General features: G+C 40.3%; 8 protein-coding genes across 8 annotated transcripts; 2 read left to right on the forward strand and 6 right to left on the reverse strand.

The window, feature by feature from the left end:
• Window positions 1-14: 14 nt before the first annotated feature.
• Window positions 15-4312, reverse strand: JH06_1342 (selenocysteine-specific elongation factor-like protein; the record flags this gene model as incomplete). The annotated part of the gene is made up of 22 exons (XM_014674712.1): window positions 15-82; window positions 108-417; window positions 447-495; window positions 523-709; window positions 740-968; window positions 999-1157; window positions 1189-1344; window positions 1376-1808; window positions 1869-1904; window positions 1937-1986; window positions 2018-2120; window positions 2151-2215; window positions 2246-2312; window positions 2345-2526; window positions 2557-2831; window positions 2876-2903; window positions 2937-3008; window positions 3087-3520; window positions 3551-3611; window positions 3641-3703; window positions 3733-4193; window positions 4225-4312. The coding sequence occupies 22 exons, from the start codon at window positions 4310-4312 to the stop codon at window positions 15-17; spliced, it is 3576 nt and encodes a 1191-aa protein (XP_014530198.1).
• Window positions 4313-6948: 2636 nt separating this feature from the next.
• JH06_1343 (thioredoxin-like protein) lies at window positions 6949-8479 on the forward strand (the record flags this gene model as incomplete). Its single annotated transcript, XM_014674713.1, has 6 exons — window positions 6949-7037; window positions 7067-7844; window positions 7875-8050; window positions 8081-8207; window positions 8238-8327; window positions 8357-8479. The coding sequence occupies 6 exons, from the start codon at window positions 6949-6951 to the stop codon at window positions 8477-8479; spliced, it is 1383 nt and encodes a 460-aa protein (XP_014530199.1).
• A 20-nt stretch (window positions 8480-8499) lies between these two features.
• On the reverse strand, window positions 8500-9263 carry JH06_1344 (6-phosphogluconolactonase; the record flags this gene model as incomplete). Its single annotated transcript, XM_014674714.1, has 3 exons — window positions 8500-8937; window positions 8968-9214; window positions 9247-9263. 3 exons carry the CDS (start codon window positions 9261-9263, stop codon window positions 8500-8502), a joined length of 702 nt encoding a protein of 233 aa, XP_014530200.1.
• A 46-nt stretch (window positions 9264-9309) lies between these two features.
• Window positions 9310-10564, reverse strand: JH06_1345 (hypothetical protein; the record flags this gene model as incomplete). The annotated part of the gene is made up of 4 exons (XM_014674715.1): window positions 9310-9675; window positions 9707-9824; window positions 9894-10342; window positions 10373-10564. 4 exons carry the CDS (start codon window positions 10562-10564, stop codon window positions 9310-9312), a joined length of 1125 nt encoding a protein of 374 aa, XP_014530201.1.
• Window positions 10565-12235: 1671 nt separating this feature from the next.
• On the reverse strand, window positions 12236-12735 carry JH06_1346 (peptidyl-prolyl cis-trans isomerase; the record flags this gene model as incomplete). The annotated part of the gene is made up of 5 exons (XM_014674716.1): window positions 12236-12271; window positions 12303-12361; window positions 12393-12470; window positions 12503-12667; window positions 12708-12735. 5 exons carry the CDS (start codon window positions 12733-12735, stop codon window positions 12236-12238), a joined length of 366 nt encoding a protein of 121 aa, XP_014530202.1.
• Window positions 12736-14281: 1546 nt separating this feature from the next.
• On the reverse strand, window positions 14282-15263 carry JH06_1347 (programmed cell death protein; the record flags this gene model as incomplete). The annotated part of the gene is given in 4 exon segments (XM_014674717.1): window positions 14282-14713; window positions 14733-14849; window positions 14871-15135; window positions 15166-15263. 4 exon segments carry the CDS (start codon window positions 15261-15263, stop codon window positions 14282-14284), a joined length of 912 nt encoding a protein of 303 aa, XP_014530203.1.
• Window positions 15264-15562: 299 nt separating this feature from the next.
• Window positions 15563-17566, forward strand: JH06_1348 (mitochondrial protein translocase; the record flags this gene model as incomplete). The annotated part of the gene is given in 5 exon segments (XM_014674718.1): window positions 15563-15653; window positions 15677-15723; window positions 15757-16131; window positions 16145-17308; window positions 17339-17566. The coding sequence occupies 5 exon segments, from the start codon at window positions 15563-15565 to the stop codon at window positions 17564-17566; spliced, it is 1905 nt and encodes a 634-aa protein (XP_014530204.1).
• Window positions 17567-17598: 32 nt separating this feature from the next.
• Window positions 17599-19231, reverse strand: JH06_1349 (uracil-DNA glycosylase superfamily; the record flags this gene model as incomplete). The annotated part of the gene is made up of 7 exons (XM_014674719.1): window positions 17599-17859; window positions 17890-18096; window positions 18127-18286; window positions 18321-18566; window positions 18612-19048; window positions 19083-19117; window positions 19156-19231. The coding sequence occupies 7 exons, from the start codon at window positions 19229-19231 to the stop codon at window positions 17599-17601; spliced, it is 1422 nt and encodes a 473-aa protein (XP_014530205.1).
• Window positions 19232-19381: the final 150 nt, after the last annotated feature.

The following is a 19381-nucleotide window of genomic DNA, read 5'->3' on the forward strand; positions in this document are numbered from 1 at the left end:
ATTGTTCTTGTTTCTTAAGGTATAATCATAAACATGAAAGAACGACGGATGCATCCCATTTCCGGGGAGCGTCGTTGGTACACTTAAAGCACAATATAACTGTCGACCTGATAACGAAAACCGTTTTGGATTGTTTTTATTTTCACAGAGAGGAGGATGAGTCACCCACGAAAACGACATTACCTCCTTCATAGAAAAACGGTCAGTTGGATTCTTTGCCAACATACCCCTTACAAGGAGTAACGCATCGTCGGATACACTACGCCAATCTTCTTCTATATATGGAATAGGCTTATTCACTGTCTCCTGAAGAATCTCTTCTGCAGTTCGCCCCACAAATGGAGGATAACCAACTAGTAAGGTATATAGTGTCACGCCCAGGGAATAGACATCTGCTTTTGCTGAATACTCGCATCTCTAGGGTTAATTCACTTTCATTCTCCAACTGAGACCACTTCAGGAGCCATAAACCCGACAGTCCCAACAATCTCACTTCTATTAGCACCACTTCGCATTTCTTACTTGGTATGCTGATTCCCCACTTCAGCAACCATACTGCATCCAAAATCCGTTAATTTCATCATTGATCGTTGGTCATTACTCTCAAATATAATATTCTCTGGTTTCACATCCAGATGATAAATGCTATGCTGATGAAGCGTCAGCAACGCACTTCCAATCTGGTGAATTACACTCGCTGCCGAACACTCTGTAAATCAGTTAAATTCCACGTAACTACCAGAAAATGGACCATTTTGAAGAATACGACTCCGCAAATCACCTCCGCCCATGTACTCCATCACTATGTACACTAAGAAGGCATCATCGAAAATGTCAAGGATCCTCACAATGGAATCACAGATCACACGCTCTTTGACGGCTCGTAATACACACAATTCATGATCAAGAACTGATGTGCCCACCTTACGTCGGTTTATAACCTTCACAGCACACATCTTCCCCGTTTTCTAACCCTCACTTCAACACCTTTCTCTCACCAGATCTTGACCCAATCTCACAACGCCATATCTACCTTTACCTAGTGTATCTTGAAGCGAAATTTCGGTGTGAATGCAACGAGGGACTTGATGATGTGTTTTGCTATAGATATGACGTGTCAGGAGTAGAACCACTGTGAGGAAACGAACCCATATATCCTTTGAATGAAAATATAAATCTCACAACTACACGTTGCTGCAAAGAATAACCTTCAAGAAGATATCTCTGTTGACCTTTACATGGAATTAAACTGAAAGCAAAAGGACGACCTGCAACATTTTCGATGGTTACTTTTGCATCTGGTGTGATCTCACAGCGTCTTCGCGGTGATCGCTGATCACTTTTCTACAATTCATGGACCAACTAGCTACAGTACATCAAAATAAATCATTTCATTCCCGTTGAGCACGAAATATCTTCGTTTCCATAGATGAAGTCCTCGGAACCCTTTCTTCAATAGACGTCCTTCCAGATGGATTTGCTTGAGAAAATCCTCGGCAAACTCAACAGACATGCCCCCAATGTCTGATTGTGTTACGGTTGATATCTTATATCCATTCACACTATCACGCTTCACCAACGTAGAACACTCTGGAGATTTTTCAAACCGAAAATCTTCCGAGACCACCTCCCTCAGAGCACTGAAGAAGGAATGTTTTGAACTCCGTGCGACCGAAGTCACCTGAGCTTGAAGAATCGAACTACATGAGTGGGCAGGTCGTTCACGACAGTCCGGACTTCCATCATTGAAACACGCAGATCCATCATTCTCCCATATGGTGTCATTCAGCGTGGCATCATAACTCATTCTGATGGGATATCCCAAATCAGTGAAAGATTCTTAACAAACACACAATACACAATAGAACCCCGTCTTGTTGATATCAATTCCTTTATCATGGAGTCTACATAATCAACAGCAATTCAAAAGGGATACGCATTTTGTATGTCGATCAGCAAAAGGGCATCTTCATCTGATTTCTCAACCTACGTTCACTTATCAATACCACCCAAATACAGATTTTACTGATTTTCCTTCTCGTCGAGCAGTATTGTATTCTTTGGCTTTGCATATCAATTCTGTTATATATCGCTGAGTTGCCAACGAAACTAGTCGAATTCTATTAATCAATCACTTTCTCAACTGTCACGATTCTTCATCTTCTATATTGCAACCAGATGTCTGAAGGATGTACTTTGTCACTTCATCAGGAATCTATGATACTGAACAGTCCAGAGAGATTACAATCGGGGTGTACTTTTTAAGACCTGCAATGAGATCCCGCAACTCATCTTGTTGAACAAAAGCAACACTGCTCATCTCGTCTATCGAACAAACAATTACTAATTCTGATGAATCTTTTTCTCCTTATCGAATAGATATCGGCGGAAATGAAGAGATAATTCATCGTTCTTCTCCAGGTGATGCTCCTGGTGAAACGAGACTTTGAACTTTCCTGCCTTACCGAAAGGAGAATCAATCACACCTTCAATACCGTCCTTTGTCACCACCTTCAAGCCCACAAACTACATATCACTCCTAATAGGAAGTTCCACAGGTTGGATGCTGCCTCCTTTCTCAAGAAGACTAGTACCAATCACTTCATACTCGGAAACAACACGATCAACCTTTGCGGTTCGCAGCTTAGGTTTGAAGACGTGAAGAGAGGACAAATTGTTCTTCTCATCTGTCACTACTTGAATCACTTTTGCATAGAAAGCAATTCGACACGAAGAATCCGTAGTTGTTGAGTTTAACTGGCTGCCTATTAGAAGGCATCCCAATGGAGCATAAAGAGATTGTTCAAGTTGAAGTAAGGCCCAAATTGTAGCTACAAGTAAAGTCAACAGAACAACAATACGACGAGGCTCTGACGGAGATGGTTTCGCTGGATATTAAGTGACTAGAATAGATGAAATTCAAGGATATTTAGAACAGGGATATACGCATACTGCTTGCCAAAATCGAAGGAATTTTCGGTTTCTGAAAACATGTTCACCCCAAACTTGCTAGAGTTAAGTTCTTCAATTCACAATTACTCCGAATGTAATGTTTCTACATATCATATCCAATTCTAAATCATACCCTCTTTCGATTCATCAGCAAATAGTGTTATCGTGGCTGGGATTGTATGATGACCAACACTGATATGGAATGTGGCTCCACTACGAATCTCACCTTTGTAGAATCGAATCTTCCGTAGACGAACGAGGACTGTTTGCATGGACGTTAGTGATCCCACAGAGCACGCCTCACCTCGCTCTGCTTTGAAATCAAAAGCTCTACAAATGAGAGTGTGAAGACACTCGGACTGAACACACACCCCAGCACGATCACCTTTATAAGCACAGTTCATATTCTTGTGAAACATTTGTATACTCTTCACCTTTCGAGTCACATGCAGAGAAGGGAACTCAATCTCATCATTCACAGCAATTTTTCCAGATTGCACAGTACCTGTCATCACACAACCCTTTCCTGCTAACGAAAAGCAGTGATCATACACAAAATACAAAGGTTCTTTGAATCAATCATTTTCATTTCTCTGACTATTATCAATCTTCTCTGGGATCGATACAAGACTACGGACAGTTGCTACTAACTCATCCATCTACTATTAAGTGATTCTATAGCTCCTACACCGAGACTAGTTGTATTGGCATCTTCGATACTTCCCCCTCCAACTTGAGCAGCCACAGGAATCTACAATTAGGAGGATGAGAAGAGATTACTATTGGAGCATTCTTAAAGCGTGTTCGTGATAACACCTTCTCTAAATTTGTTTTAATTGAATGGATCCGTGCCGAACGCTCCATCTCAGGAATCAAGTCGATCTTGTTCAACACGAAGATTGCTTTGTCTGTTGTAATTTCGCCGATCACCATACACTCTGCTGTTTGTGTCTGGATTCCCTTTAGACAGTCCACAACAATCAGCAGCATGTCAATAATCTGAGCACCTCCAAGAATCGTTCGGATTAGACTTGCATGACCCGGACAATCAACTAATGTATATTGAATATGCTTATAATGCGTATCTACAAGAGATCGAGTACAACCATTCTTACTTGATAAGTGACTTGGAACATCAGATAGAAATGCACTGAAACCAAGATCTAAGGTTATTCCTCGAGCTCGACTCTGAGGATTCTTGTCGAGCGATGCTGTTGATAGGACTGCGCTCAATGACTTCACTACAACTCATCCACATCATCCACCAATAACCAAGTGACGTTTTTCCAGAATCCACATGACCCATTACTCCGACATTGATGTTGCATACTTCTTCTGGGTTGATATCCACCTTACTCATCTTCTACACACAATTTGCTCTTTGTATCGTTCTATTCAAAACCCGCGGGAATCAAATGATTTAAAAACAAAGAACTCCAATTACAAAGGATACAAATGTCCCATTGTGGGTTCATTTCTCTTGCGACTTCCAGGCTCACCCAAGTAGTCGTACAGTTCATCCTGAAGACCATTATTCTCAATAAACTTGTAATTCGTCTTCAACATCACAAAAGTATTTTCAGCCGCTTCATCTAACTGATTGTTTTGAGGTATGTGCAAAGTTCCATGTTCAGCAAATAGTTGTTCAACTGATGCCGAAGTCACCACATCCACAAATAAATCCTTGTAAACCTGATACAAAATAGGATACTTCCAAGAAGCACGATCAAAGTAAGTACGAAGAGGGAGATTCTCACGTTCAGAATAGCTCGTCATATAACGCAGAATCTCGTCACGAACAGCTTCCATCATATCAATTAATTCTTGCTCTTTACGTTCAGTAAAGAATGAACCGCAATCTGCTGAGAAAACGTGCTTCTTGATCACTTGATGAACAGAATCAACAAACGCTCGCACCTCAAGATTCGTTTCCGAGAGGTCTTCCTTCCATTGCATATCCCATTCGTCGTAGAGGAGAGTACGAATGGGAGATGGAATATCCAAATCACAAGCCAGACGATCCTTGAAACATTCAGTGAAAACTGTTTGATTGACTAAGATCAAATTGGTGGATGAATAGAAGTCCTGAAGACTATGAATGATGGCGATAACATCCACAGGATTGGACGATTCCTGTTGGGAATACACGATAGCTTGAACCAGAGGTAAGAGATAATGAAGCACTTTCTCGAGAACATCTCGATTGATGTTACGTAGACAATATATAAGCTTCTCATCATTATCTGTAAGTGGTCCTCCTGAACCCATATCATCTTGAAGAGCTTTCAATGCAGGGAATAACGAATACACACGTTTCATAACAATCCAAGCAGAATACCAATGTCTCATATTGTAAGTGACAAGGAAACCTGTTTTAGCAAGTTGCCCCAAATGATCAAAGGACTGGTTAACATCATAAGCCGATTCATTCAATTGAAGTCCTTCTTTCACACCAATCAGTTCTTCTAAGGATGCTCCATCAATATAAAGATGATACTCATCTGATAACTTGTTCTCTACAATTAACTCTCTTCAGCATCATTACCCAAATACTGCCAACACCATTCACTTCGGATTTGTAATTCTTCATAAGGATGAATCTCTCGTTTCTTAAGCAGATTCTCCACCAATTGAGGATTATTTAGAATCAGTTCATTTACTGTCTTTACCTAGGTATCATTCATCTGATATTCACTAACGTTCTCCCATAGAGTATTCAAATCAGGATCATTCTTCAATAGTTCTCTTAAAATAGCACTCAGAACATGAACTGCACTAATAACACCTTTGACAAAGTGATGAGTCTGAAGGTAGATCTTACGCTCCACGTTATGGATCATAGAACAGTTGTCAATAGCGAAGGCTTTCACATTGATATGATCATGAACCAACTCCTGAATAGTTGATGAGAGGAGTAAAGCGAGATCCGAATCCACCCATTCCGAACACGTCACGCGACGAATCAGGTAAGTCTCCTTCAAAGTATTTGGTGTATGTGGGGAGTCAACATCAACAGTAACAAAGAGATTGTAGTAATTGTTCCGGTAGTGACTACACTCGTCCACCACGAGATATACATTTTGGTTACGAAGACGACTCTTGATAAAGGATAACACACGATCCGAAGTTCCAGGGAGCAATTCATGAGCAAAACGACTCGGACTAACCACCGAAAAATCAGAGGATACTTGCTTCATAAACTCCTTAAAGTAAAAGCTGTTGAAAGACGAAAAGGCAATATTGCTTGAAACGATCCATAAGACAAAAGCATCTTGTCTTGAATTCTTTAGTAGCAAATCTAATTGCTCAGGTGGCTCACGGAGTGTTTCCTCCTTCTTCTCAAATCCATTTCCCAGTGGTACATCGAGAATGGTAAGAGCTGTTGGATTAAGAACATTACTTACAGCAATTGGAATCTGTTTTTCATTATATTCCGTAACAAACTATCATGAATCCCACTTTCAAGACGTACATCCAACACCTTTTGTCTATCCTTGCGAATATGCATGCGAAAGTGCTCTCCAAATTTCTTCTTCTCAGCAGAACGGATATTTCCACAGATGCCGCCTGAATTCAAATTCGAACCACAATCTTACACTCTGCAACAGCACGAACTCTTGTTGCTTCACGTTTCTTATCTCGGCGGGTTACAAAAACCTGAAGAATCCGCTCATTTGACAGATTATCAATATCAGGAACAATTAGACGCTGATAATTCTCCAAAACAAGCTCCTTCTGTTCATCAGTTAGCGTAATGCCTTCTGCTTGAATAAACCTCTCGATTAGTTCCATCATGAAAAACATTATGAATTGTGTGTCGTAGTTGTCGTTTATACTTTTGTCAATTCTTAACGTATTGGATCGTTCCAGATCGGATTCAGCGGCATGTCACTTCGGTGGGTGTCGCAGCCACAAATGGAGTAATGGGCGTTTCGCCGAGACGCAACAGCCACATTCTGTTTAACTGCTCATTGAGCCAAACGTGTCTATTGTGTCATGAGCGTTCTCGAAATTCGTCATGAAGTTGCCCCATGGCTAGATGAGAATGATAGAAAACTTGTGTGCATCGAGTTTTACTCCATATTGTATGACTCATTCCTCGAATATTATGTAGATCTGAAGAATGTGAAAATATGTCCATTCTGTTCAATAATCTGTCTCTCAGATATAGACAAGCTTTATTTCTGCGTATTGATGCTGATACGCATCCTCAGGAAAAGGTAATATATGGAATTTCGATTGTTCCAACATTTCTCTTTTATTACTATGGAAAGGAGCAAGAAAGAATAACAGGTTGTGACCAAGCATTATTGGAAGCGAAAATTGAACAATACACACAGATCAGTCAACGTTCAAATTACTTTTGCGATGAAGACGGGAATGTGGAGGAGCAGAGAGAAGACGAGCATATTGATACAACCATTTTTGACTTCTATGATTCATCTACCAATTCGGTGGAGGAAATGAGTCCAATGACCTCTCAGTATTCTCACACTTCGGATCAAGACTATGTTCCTCCTACTCTTAGGAGTTCAATAAGTCCTGTTATACCTGTATCAGACATGCAGAATCAATATGTGACAACCATCCAGAAATCTCCAGAATTGGTGATGGAACCAGCAACAACTGTTCTGTCAACACCATCACTTTCTCAACCAACACCAACATCTGGTGAGTCAGTACAAGGAACAGTATCTCAACCAAAACCAAAAACACATACTCACCTGGAACCCATTGAAGAAATACTCCTTGATTTAGGCTTTTCCATCAGTACCATTAGTCAGGTTCTTCACAGGGTATATAAACAGAATGCTCTATCAGTAATTGGTCTAGCACTTACTATTGAAAATGGGATTCAATACTATGACGATGTATCAGATTGGGAAATAGTTGTACTGTTTAACAGAATGGGTAATAGATAGAAACGGAAATTGTTGATGAAACCACGCATCATAGTAAGTACCAAGAATGCCCGAGAAGATATCACAACCATTCAAGAAATGGAGAAGATGAAACGAGACAAAGAGAAAGCAAAACAAAATCGAAAACGAGTCATTCGACAATTCAATAAAAACTATCAGATTAAACAATTTGACCGGTATTATTCTAACGTTTCTCTAACAGATAGGCCGAATGGCACAACAACTGTAGATAGGATCGTGATAATTGTTAATTCGATATATTCTCAAACTTTTGACGATATTGGGAAAATTGCATTAACTACTATCAGCAAGATTCTACGAGATACGGCCCTTGTGAGAGAGAACAGATTGAATGAGATGTAGCCTGATTCCAAATACAGATCCATCCGAAAGGACTCTGCAATTCTTGTAGAGAAAGTGGCTGAGGCTTCTGGAGCCATGATGTTGCTGGATGTAAGGAAAGAGAATTGAGTGTCAAATAGATTGCTGGATTTGAATTAATCGGAGATGACTATATAATGGTAGAACGAAACGATAGATTAGTAGAAGGAATCATTCAGACAATCGAGAACCGAATCCTTTCTGGATATTTCCTTGTTAAGTAGCTTGTTTCTTGTCAACAAAGTTAATATTCACTCATTGCTTGATCATCTACGAACCAAATCAATTCACCGTGTTGAGGCTGAACGCGGGCCGATGGAACCGCTGACTTTTTCTCACGAATCGATTTAATCATCGGAGCTTTATCCTTTCCAGTAGCTAGGAAGAAGACATGCTTGGCATGATTCAACACTGGAAGTGTCAGAGTGATTCGCTCTTTTGGAGGCTTCGGACTATCCAGAATATATGTTACGTTTTGGGACGTTACTTCGACCTCTTTATGATCAGGGAACAAAGAACACGTATGACCATCTGGACCCATTCCAAGAATAATAATATCGAATACAGTATACCCATCTTCATGAGGAAGATACTGGAGTTCTCTTTCATAGTGATCTGCAATTGCCTTTGCTGAAATGCATGACGGATCAATAGAATGGATAGAATCTCTTTGGATTCCTCTCTACATATGAAATCTTGTCCATTTCACAACTTCAACAAAGAACAACCGATTCCAAGCCCCGAAATTACTATCAGGATCATCTAAACTCACACAACGCTCATCTGAAAAATAGAAATCCACAAAAGACCAGTCGATCTTGGCCTTCATAAAGAATGGAGATAATAACGCAGGTTGCGATGATCCTGATACAGCTATGCTAGTTTTCTTTCCTTTGGATCGGTTCTCCTCAACAATCTCCTCAACTTGCTTACACAACTCTCCTCCAATCTCTGATTTTCTTAACAATAATACAGTCAAGATCAACTGTACGTTGCAACAACAAACATTGGATAACAATCAACAAATAAATCTTTGAAGCACAAAAATGGAAAATTACTTGGTATCATCACTCTGGCCATAGTACTGGATTCTCTCTTCAGAAACACATTGGGCAACATCCTCATCTTCACTCTCACCTTCAGTATCCTCAATCAAATCGGGGTATATGAACTCATTACTGGGGCAAAACGAGTCTTCTGTGAAAGCATAAGGCATTACATGTGTGGAGAGAAACCGCTGCATTATTGGGCGAAGAGAGTCAGGGTAACGCTTGATGAAGTCTCGGAACTTGTCATTACTGACAACAATAGCACGATGTTCAATGGCATACTGAATAATGTAGGCATCTTCATAGTCAGGACAGGTATTTATAATGCGTTGACTAATCAGTGACTGAAGGTAAGGAATATCGTCTGGAGTCTAGAGATCAAGGATCCAACCAAACTAGAACCATGCGTTTGTAGTAGGAAGGATTGATCTTTTTGATCCCGTCAACAAACTTACGATGCATGAATCCAATACATTTATGACCAATCCCCTGGAAATAGTCAAGAGCAAGACGAATCCCTCTACAGCAGTATCTCTGATTACCATAGTTAACAGCAATGTTGGAGATATCCAACACAATAATGAACTACGATAAAAAAGGAGGAATGGGCGTTACACTGTTATTGATATTGGTTCGATTAACCTTCTGAAGTAGTCGAAATTCTTCTTTTGTTGGAGGCACATCTTCTAGAAGTGAATCAATGGAGTATCGTGTACTGCGAAAGTTTTGTGCTCTCCATACTGGCTTCCGAACGGATCTTTGTCGTTTACGCATTGCACGACGTCTCTGACTCTTCTGAACAGCATGAAAGCTTCGAGGATTATTGTTCACACGCTCTAATTCCTCCTTATCCATGAAAATGTCATCAGCCATCAGACGCATATATTCATCGATCGAATCTGTATCGCTCTCATCTTGAAGAACAGACGATATTGTATCTTCTGTTGATGATGTCCATAGTGGAAGAAGAGAGACGATCGGAGCCAAGAGTTGATGAATGATCAGAGAAGGTGTCGTAGCCTCTTCAGTCAATGTATCCTACAGATCATTTGGTATCATCATCCAAACTCGAATGCTCTGTAGACACTGTACACCCTGAAGATACGTCAGGACATATGGAACTGAAGCAGTATTATATCCAGAAAGGAACTTTACAGAAGACAGCGTTGGTTGCGCATCCCAATAATTGCATGCATGACTAACGAAAGACTGAATCTCTTCAATTAGTTTGGTCGCATCTGCAAGAATTATTGGATTCATTGCTGCATAATGAAGTCCAACCGCAATTGGAAGAATGAAACGATCCGGTCTATGTCATAATTCAATTCATGTGATTACTGAGATCGGTATGCTTGGATGAATAACAAAATCAGGTGTTGAAGAAGCTGGATACTCCAGTAGATTGATTCATTTTCTATCCTCATACCAGAATAGAATTCGTACCTAGTCCAATCAGAAGATGCTTGCTCTCAACTTCACAACTATCCTGGTTCGTGATGAATGGATGAAGGCCATTCTCAACAGTCAAAATTCCAATCAAAATCATATAAACAAAGCTTGAAATACTGGAATCTCTATCCTCTTTCATCATTGCAAGGAAATGCTGATCCAAATGTTCCAATAGGTACTCTGCATCACTGATTCCCACCTTCATTAGACAAATTTCCACAATATACAGAAGACAGTAGACATACAGTCGAGTATTGAGTTTACTATGAACTTCCGAGACAGATTCCGGAGGAAGTCCTGAAATCAAGTCTGTACGCAAACGAATGTACTCTGAACGGTAATAAGCAAGAATATGGCACAATTCCTGGTGAGCGATAGGACCTGCAGGATGCGCCGTATTCAGAGATGATAACAGATAGAAAACTGAAGCTAGTGGATTCTTGAGGAACCGCTCAAGACGTCCAATGAAGAATCGTGTGATTCCATTTGAAGGAAACATATGAAGAGCTTGCTGCGAGTAGTTAATGCGGTAATGAGAGATGACTCCCTCTTCTATTTAGAACATATAAAGCTCATTACCTTGGGTTAAAACGAGTACGAGATTGTAGCATTCCAGAAGAATAAATAAGTCTCCGATAAGATGGGTTGCCAACTCAGTTGAGTCATCAAGTGAATGAACATGAAACCCATCAAATCCAGTGAGATCAATATTGTATTTCAGCGCAAATGATGCAACCAGTTCCTTTACCTTAGTGATCTGGTTCTCAAGAAACTGACTCATGATATCAAGATTCGAAAGATCATTTTCATATCCCTTCACAGTATGTAGAATACCACAAAGCTAGATATCACTCAGAGTGTCAATATCTACGGCAACTAGATTCGAGTGAAGATATCCTGTTTCCATTTTCAGGTCATAAGCTAACTGAATATCCTCAAGAACCATGCGTCGATACGATCCATGGATGATAGAACGGAGTTTAGAATACATCCGACTATCTTTCACACTGTCTCGATCTTCTATAATTCTCTTCGAAATTGATAAATAGTCATAAATACAACTATCGAAATACTCTTGGATTGACTTCACAGACTTCGAATGAAACAATCCATAAAGCCAATACCTGTTTGTCACAAATAATGTGTTGGATATTATAGGTACAGGGTTTTCTAGATACGGGTTCTTTGTAGTTGATTACCTGAATAAGCAAGTTAAAAAGCAAATCAAGGCTTTCACGTCTTTTTATTGCTATTCGTATCCTTGGATTCATCTAGGAGTAATATACACAACAACAAATGAGTACAAAAATATCTTAACAAGTATGTAGAGAGTGTGTATCGCTGACAAAACAATTCAAAACTGATGGTGGTGTCAAAGCGATGACAGGAAATTTCTGGGAAATTTCTGACCATCATCATAAAACTAGAATGCAAATAAGAGATCAGTTAAACAAACAAGAGATAACATGATACAATAAAGTGTCACTGAGTTTTGTCTGATTCGGCTGGCTCTTCTTTCTACAACTCAAATACTGCATTCAGAACGCACCTTTTCTTCCGTTGCATTGTTTTTATTTAGTTCATCCATCAGATCAATCTGAGCCCAAACTACCAATCAAAATCAAACCCTGTACTATACTAGGCTTTGTAGAAATCAACTGCGCCTTCATCTGTTTAGAATAGCCCACATTAATCACTTTTCCAAAGAGTTCGGCATCTATTCATTCAGAAGCACTATACACCAATTACTGTTCATATTATCACGAGCTTCAGCTGCATCATCAGCTTCTTCAAACTCAACAAAACCAAACCCCCTCTTCTTTCCAGTTCCTGCATCCAAAGGAATTGTTACCTCTTTCACTTCCCCAAATGGGATAAATGCAGCAAGCAAGATCTTCTCGTCCACTTCCTCATCTAAGCCTCCTAATCCATAAAACATAACATTTTGTCCTACCAACGTAGAGTGTTTTCCTGTTTGACATGCTACTAAGGAGATAATCGATTTCAAGAAGAATTTCGCAGATGCGATAAGGTACGATACAATTCGAACAAACAATTCCTAGTTATAATGTAACATATGGTTTGTATTTGTCTTTGACTTCAACCCACATTGAGACATAATACAATAAAGATACCCAACAGTCTACAAATCATAGGATAATTCGATCCCTACTGACAAAATGCCACCACTAATAATGATTCTATTCAAGATCCATAAGATGGTTCCTTCCTCTGCAATCACAATTCCGCTGTAATCGACAACGAAATCCAGTCCGGGTGTATTGTCCAGATTCAAGAATGATAGAGGAACTTCTGTTACTCGATACACAGCACTACAGTGGATCCACTTCTACAAACATACTCGTATGATTTGTGTGAAAGAGAAGTGGATACAAGACGAACATCCACATCATATATGTGGAAAGAAAATGACGATGGGAAGGAAGGAGAAGGAAGAGAATGACCATTCACTGAAAACTGGTTGAAAATGGGTTTAAGCTCCAGTCTCTGAAGTAAACTCTCCTCTTCAAAATCATCGCTGGTTACGAAGTACTTAAACCGAGAAGAAGAGACATGAATCACAAATTTAGACTATGAATAAAGAGTGGATCACATCAGTACTGTAGGAACTTTCATTTTCATCTTTACAGCACAGTTTCGAGATCCATAGGTCTGGTTCAGATAATCTTCAACAGAATAGTCCTTACACTAGATTATACTCGCAAACCAGTTGTACAATGGAAAGTTGTTCGATTAGCTTCAGCGGCTTATAGCCCAGGGAATGATAGAGAAATACATAGTCGTTACAAGACGAACATTTCGGCTCAACTGAGGTAGTACTCAGGTTTTTGGGAACGATGCATTTGTGATTCTCGGGCTGTCTGTTGATGGTAGTCTACATGAGGAGAATCAAAAGAACCATACAATTATGTCATCAGAGACCGTCAATAACCGATTCACATAGGAACTCGTTCTTTCAGATTTGGATCGAGCACCTATGTTTCCAAGAGTGATACTCAGAGAGTTATCGTCTAAACCATATCCATAATAATCAGAAACAGAAATGTTAATAAACTCACAGGGAATACTAAAGAGTTAGAGCAATCAATCACAACAACTTTGTTGTATCGAATTCAAGAATCATATCAATCGTATCTGGCATTGTTTGATCAAGTAGATATTGTTGAGTATTCTAAGCATGATAAAAACATTTCCCGGCTCACAGTTGGGAGGAAAATATTGCATAAAATAACACAGACAATAGCAACAATGGAAACTACATAATAACACCAACTTCCAGAAGGATACAGACAACTCCTGTTATAGATCTCTGTTGAAAATAGGAATCTATAGTTGGGATAAAATCATATCGTTTCCAGAATCTCATCTTTCCATTCAACGATAGAATGAACTCGAACAAACAACCATTCTAATGTGACAACTAATGAGAAACAAGATTGTTTAATTGTTCTTTCACCTCTTCAAGATCCTTTTCAGAGTAATGAGAATGGAAAAACCCATATTCCTCTAAATAGGGCCAACTGCTCTTTGGTACATGTTAAAGAAACGTAGTAAGACAAATGGATGGATATGTTCACAGGAAGCACAGCAAGTAAATATAATCAACGAACCGAAATCAATTTCCGGATAATCAGTCTTTTCCTCCTGGTTCTGACCCAGAAGATAGATCAGTTGAGGCATGATCTGGAACTCAAACTTACGCTCTGCTCCACAGTATTCACAACAAGGAACCTTATCGAGAGGAAGAACCGTTCCTCCGTTTGCCCAAAGAATGTCTTCATTGTGCCAGCGACTTAAACGTAATACTTGTGTATTGGCTCGCTCCATTACCTTGTTGAAGTGGAGACGAATAGGATCATCTTCAAGACGACCACCCAAGGCATTACGAATGTCCGTATCAGTGATATCTGCACATAAAGAAGACGAACAAATACCGACCTACAGGACCTTCAGCAACCTTGAATGCATTTAATCGCTTTCGCTCCGCTTCTTCAGATTCCAACTCTTCTTTGGTTGGTTCGGGCTCTGGGAAGATATCTACCTCCCAAAGAGGAAATTGGACACGAGGATACACCTTAGAGTCATCATACAACACAGAAAGAGATTGGTTTCCTTTTCCACAATATTCTTTGTGATCGAAACTCCAGGCAGCCACCTGGTGATCACGACAACAATAATAGACATCACACTTTGAGCACTTAGAGGTGGCTTTCAAGCCACAGACACTACATAAATGGATTCCATAGTGGAAGGGACTACACTTGCTTTCAGGATCAAAATAGTTGGGAATAAAACCATCATCAATGTTCTCAGGATAAAAGTTGTTTTGTTGCGGCAACTGACATCGAAGAACCTTCATTCTAGGAGTAATACACCATAAGAACAACTACGAGCCCTTTTCCAAACATTCTTGCGTTCTACATACAAATACATAGATACAACGATGATAGAGATCCCTCCGATCATCGCAAGGATTATACAATTGCATCAAAAAGCACATCACCTTGCCACAACATTTGCAAGTAACATCTTTGGCTGACGGAATTTGATTTGGAATCAACCACCACGGCTTACCTCCAAACTTTGCCGAATCCCATATGGCCCAGTTTTCCTCCGGAGATACAAGAAAGCCTAGTTCTACCTGTCCTGATCCTTTAAATGATAAAACCATTAGCGTGAGCTCTCTTATACAGTTGTTTCGCTAGATCCGAATACTCCAAAATGGAGAAACAAAGGCGATTTCCCTGTTTCGTTCCTTGTTCATTTTGGCTTAATAGCTGTTAAAAGATGCTTACAAGAATTTCATCTCGTCTTGTTCGTGGTGTACCCTATACCACAGCCTTTGTTCGAGCATCCCAGCTAACAAGAAGTAGACCATGTAACTTTTGTGTAACTGTATAGCTATTAGCCCAGCTATGTTACAAAATGCTCAGAATATCTATATTCAAGTAGAGTGGAGAGGATTTGTCATAATCGAATAGCAACGTACCTTTGGCAAGTTCTCGGATTTTACTTCAGCCTTTAAGGAAGAATATGCCAAGGCCAAGAAGGATGCTGCTGAAAAAGGATCCAAGAGTGAGAAGGCTGCTGAAGATGCTACAAAAGAGGAAACAGAGAAAGTGGCTGAGCAGACAACCGAACAAACTGCCGAACAAATCTCAAAGAAAGAGGCAGCAGAGAAAGCCACAAAGGAGGCGACTGAGAAAATGAAGGCCAAGATGGATGAATCAACGCAGAAACTGAAAGAAGGTCTTAACGATGCAACTGCTGAGGCCAAAGAGCAATTGAAGGAACAAGGAAAGAAGCTAAGTTCCTTCTGGAGTGAATTTAGTTCTGAAGTGAGAGAGACTACGCGGGTTTGATATGCAGATGAAAACTCAATTGAATATTAAATCCACCAAGACTCCTGTCAAACCAAAGAAGACGAAAAAAGTAAAGAAGGTGAAGAAACAGACTGTGAACCCTACTGCTGCGACGGCTGCTGCAGAAGGAGAGAAGTCACAAGAAGGTGTTTCAGCTTCGGAAGAAGAGAAACACGAGACCAGTTCACCAGCTGTAGAAGAGGTGAAACCTGAGGTGTCGGATGCTTCCAAGTCCAGCGAGAATACAGAACCAAGTGAAAACTTTGAATCGGTAGAGTCTCTAGAAGCAGCAGAGGAAGAGGAAGAGGAAGAGCTGGATCCAATGAGTGATGAAGCTCTAGGAATCACTCCAGAGATGAGTGAAGAGGAGGCTGACGAGATCCGAAAGGAAGCAAAGCGCAAGCAGATCAAGAGTGAGAACTACGAGAAGAAGAAGGGTCAAGTACGTGAAACCTGGAAGAAGACGAAAGAAAGAGCGAAAGTACGTGTGCGTTCAATCACTTGGGACAGTGTGAAGCACTTCCTCAGAGATGGTTGGAATGATATTAAGGGAAGCAATGAGAAACCTCATCGTGTGATGCTGGATGAGGAAGAAGTAGAGAAGCAACGACAGGAGATCCTGAAGGCTCGTGAAGAGGCAGAGAAACTCAAGGAAGAGCATGAGAAATCCGGTGAGCCTTTGAAAACAGAGCTGATGAATGTGGACAATACCAACAATTTATGGGCTCAAGTGGCTGATCTGCTGAAGGATGCTCCTCTGATCGAGTCCCTATTGGAGATGAGTAAGAAGGTGAAGGAAAGCAAGGTGGGTGAAACAGTAACATATGCTACTGAGGACTTCCGTGAGAAATGGGAGACATCCCAGCATCCTCTGGTGTACAAGATTTCTGCAGTATATGATGAGTTATTCTCGGAGAGTGATACAGCACGAGCAATTAAGGAGGTGCGTCGAACAGATCCGACGTTCCTGGAGGATGCATTGCGTGATGAAATGAAGAACCGAATTGTCCCTGCGATGTTACGTGCATGGGTCAACGCAGATACAAAGACATTGAAATTGGTGATGAGTGATCATGCTTATGCTCAAGTCTATTCAATCATTAAGATGCAACAAGCTGAAGGGTTAGAGATGGATAAGAATATTCTGGATATCAAGGATGTTCAGTTGCAGGTATTCATGAGAGAGTAATATGATGATTAGAGTGCACATGTGATGGAGCGTCAAAGTCCTGCCTTCTTGTATTTAGTAACTGTCCAGATGGTGAATTGTATTCGAGACAAGGAAGGAAAGGTAGTTCAAGGAAAAGAGGATGAGATTAAACAAATGTATTATTACATGGCTCTACAACAAGAACATGATGATGAACTCAATATCATGCGTTGGAAAATCGCTGAAATGCAGTTGGTAGCAGAGATGGATACTTGGTAAATGTGTTTTAGTTCTGTTGGGTATTGTATTTGTTATGAAAGAGAAGAGAAATGATATGAACGATAAGCAGTGAAAGCCTCTTCATAGGCATCCAGGATTGCTTCCTTCTTCATTACTACTCGTCCACTAGAACTAGGACATACAAACACCTTGGCTTCTTGTTTGAATGGCCAGTCTATGGGCAAATCTGTTTGTAATCCCATGGAGATTCCAGCTGTTTTCTTTGCGACTACAGTATACTGCTTCTTTCCAGAGAATAGGACGACACGAGGAGCGTGACATACGAGAGAACACTATATCATACTGTAGAGTTGTATCATTACAGTGGGATCATTATGAGACTCCTTGCATACTCGTTGAAGGTGTTTTCGCAATCTAAGAAACAAGTCTTTCCTCCACTCCAATAACTCATCCTTCGTGAACACATCAGATTGATTCCCTGGAACAACTCCTAAATCACAGAACCCAATACGATAATCTTGGGGAAGGGTATTCTGATCATTGATGGAAAGAGTACTCCGTATCACGCCCTACATCAAAGAGAATACAACACTATGTACAGGGTACTTTGGAGATGATGAAAGTGTCCCCGTTAGGATCTTCCACATACGATTGGTAGGATTGCTATACATATTTCCACTCTTCCAGGCATGTTCAGATGGATTATGTCCGATTATAAGTAGGTCTAACTGCTTTTCTGGGTTATGAGTACACACTTTACTGATCATTATAACAACACATTCCTATTGCATACCATTGATTAAAACAGGTACTACAGGGAGAGCAAAACTTGTCACGGTACTTGTTTGGATACGGTGCAACAAAGGGATCCAAATCATGATCCTTTCTCAAATCGCTTTCGGTCTGAACTTGATCTGTTCCATCCGTTTTGGGTATCTTCGACGGCGTCACATCATTTCGTTTACTGTTTCTACCAAAAGCAAACTGATTACAAAAGTCTTGAAAGGGGTCGATAGATTTATTCTCATCGATATGACTCCTCTTCATGAACAAAAAGTGATCAACAAACAGGAAGACCATCTACATCTTTGCAGCATCTCCCTTCATTCGAATCATCACTTGCTTCATTCTACTCATGTTATGCGAAGTCTCAGCATTCATATCAACGAGCTTATTCACACGCTCCCAAGGATTTGCGCAGGTCATATCCTCCTTGTTTCCCTCAATCAACTTTTCTTCTTCCTGACGATTCATTTCAGCCTTAGCCTCAAGTTTCTTAGCTCTTTCCTCTCTCCACTTCTCTAACTCCTCCTGAGCTTCCTTCATCACCTCCTTCTTCTTGTCCAAAGCCTCCTTATCCTTGGCCTCGCATCGTTCACGGAACTTCTGGTTCCATTCACGAGTGAATTTATATTCATCCTCGACAGGGGTAGAGGTGGGGGCAGGAGCAGAAGGAGCGGCTTCAGCAAAAGGATCCTCCTCGTCTACAGGATTTGCAGCACTAGTGTCAGCAAAGGGATCCTACGAATATTACACGACCACCAATAGAAACAACCTCTACAACGTTCTCAGTACTAACCTCCTGGACATCTACAATTGGTTACTTATCATCTCAAAACAAAGAAAACCAATAAGGGAAATGATCCCATCACCAATAAGTGGGATCAGTAACAAACACTCAAAACTTCTTAGATCACATACCATCTCCAAAAAAATCGTCAGACATTATATATACAGAGATTCAAATATATAAAAAGTATTTAGATACCAATTCAACCCACATGGAAAAACCACGACAGATCCATTAGGTGACAGATCCAGACTTTATACAGAAACTGATATAGAAGATACATG

This window comes from Blastocystis sp. subtype 4 (assembly GCF_000743755.1).
Source record: "Blastocystis sp. subtype 4 strain WR1 chromosome Unknown seqid_0002, whole genome shotgun sequence".
Lineage (NCBI taxonomy): Eukaryota > Bigyra > Opalinata > Blastocystidae > Blastocystis > Blastocystis sp. subtype 4.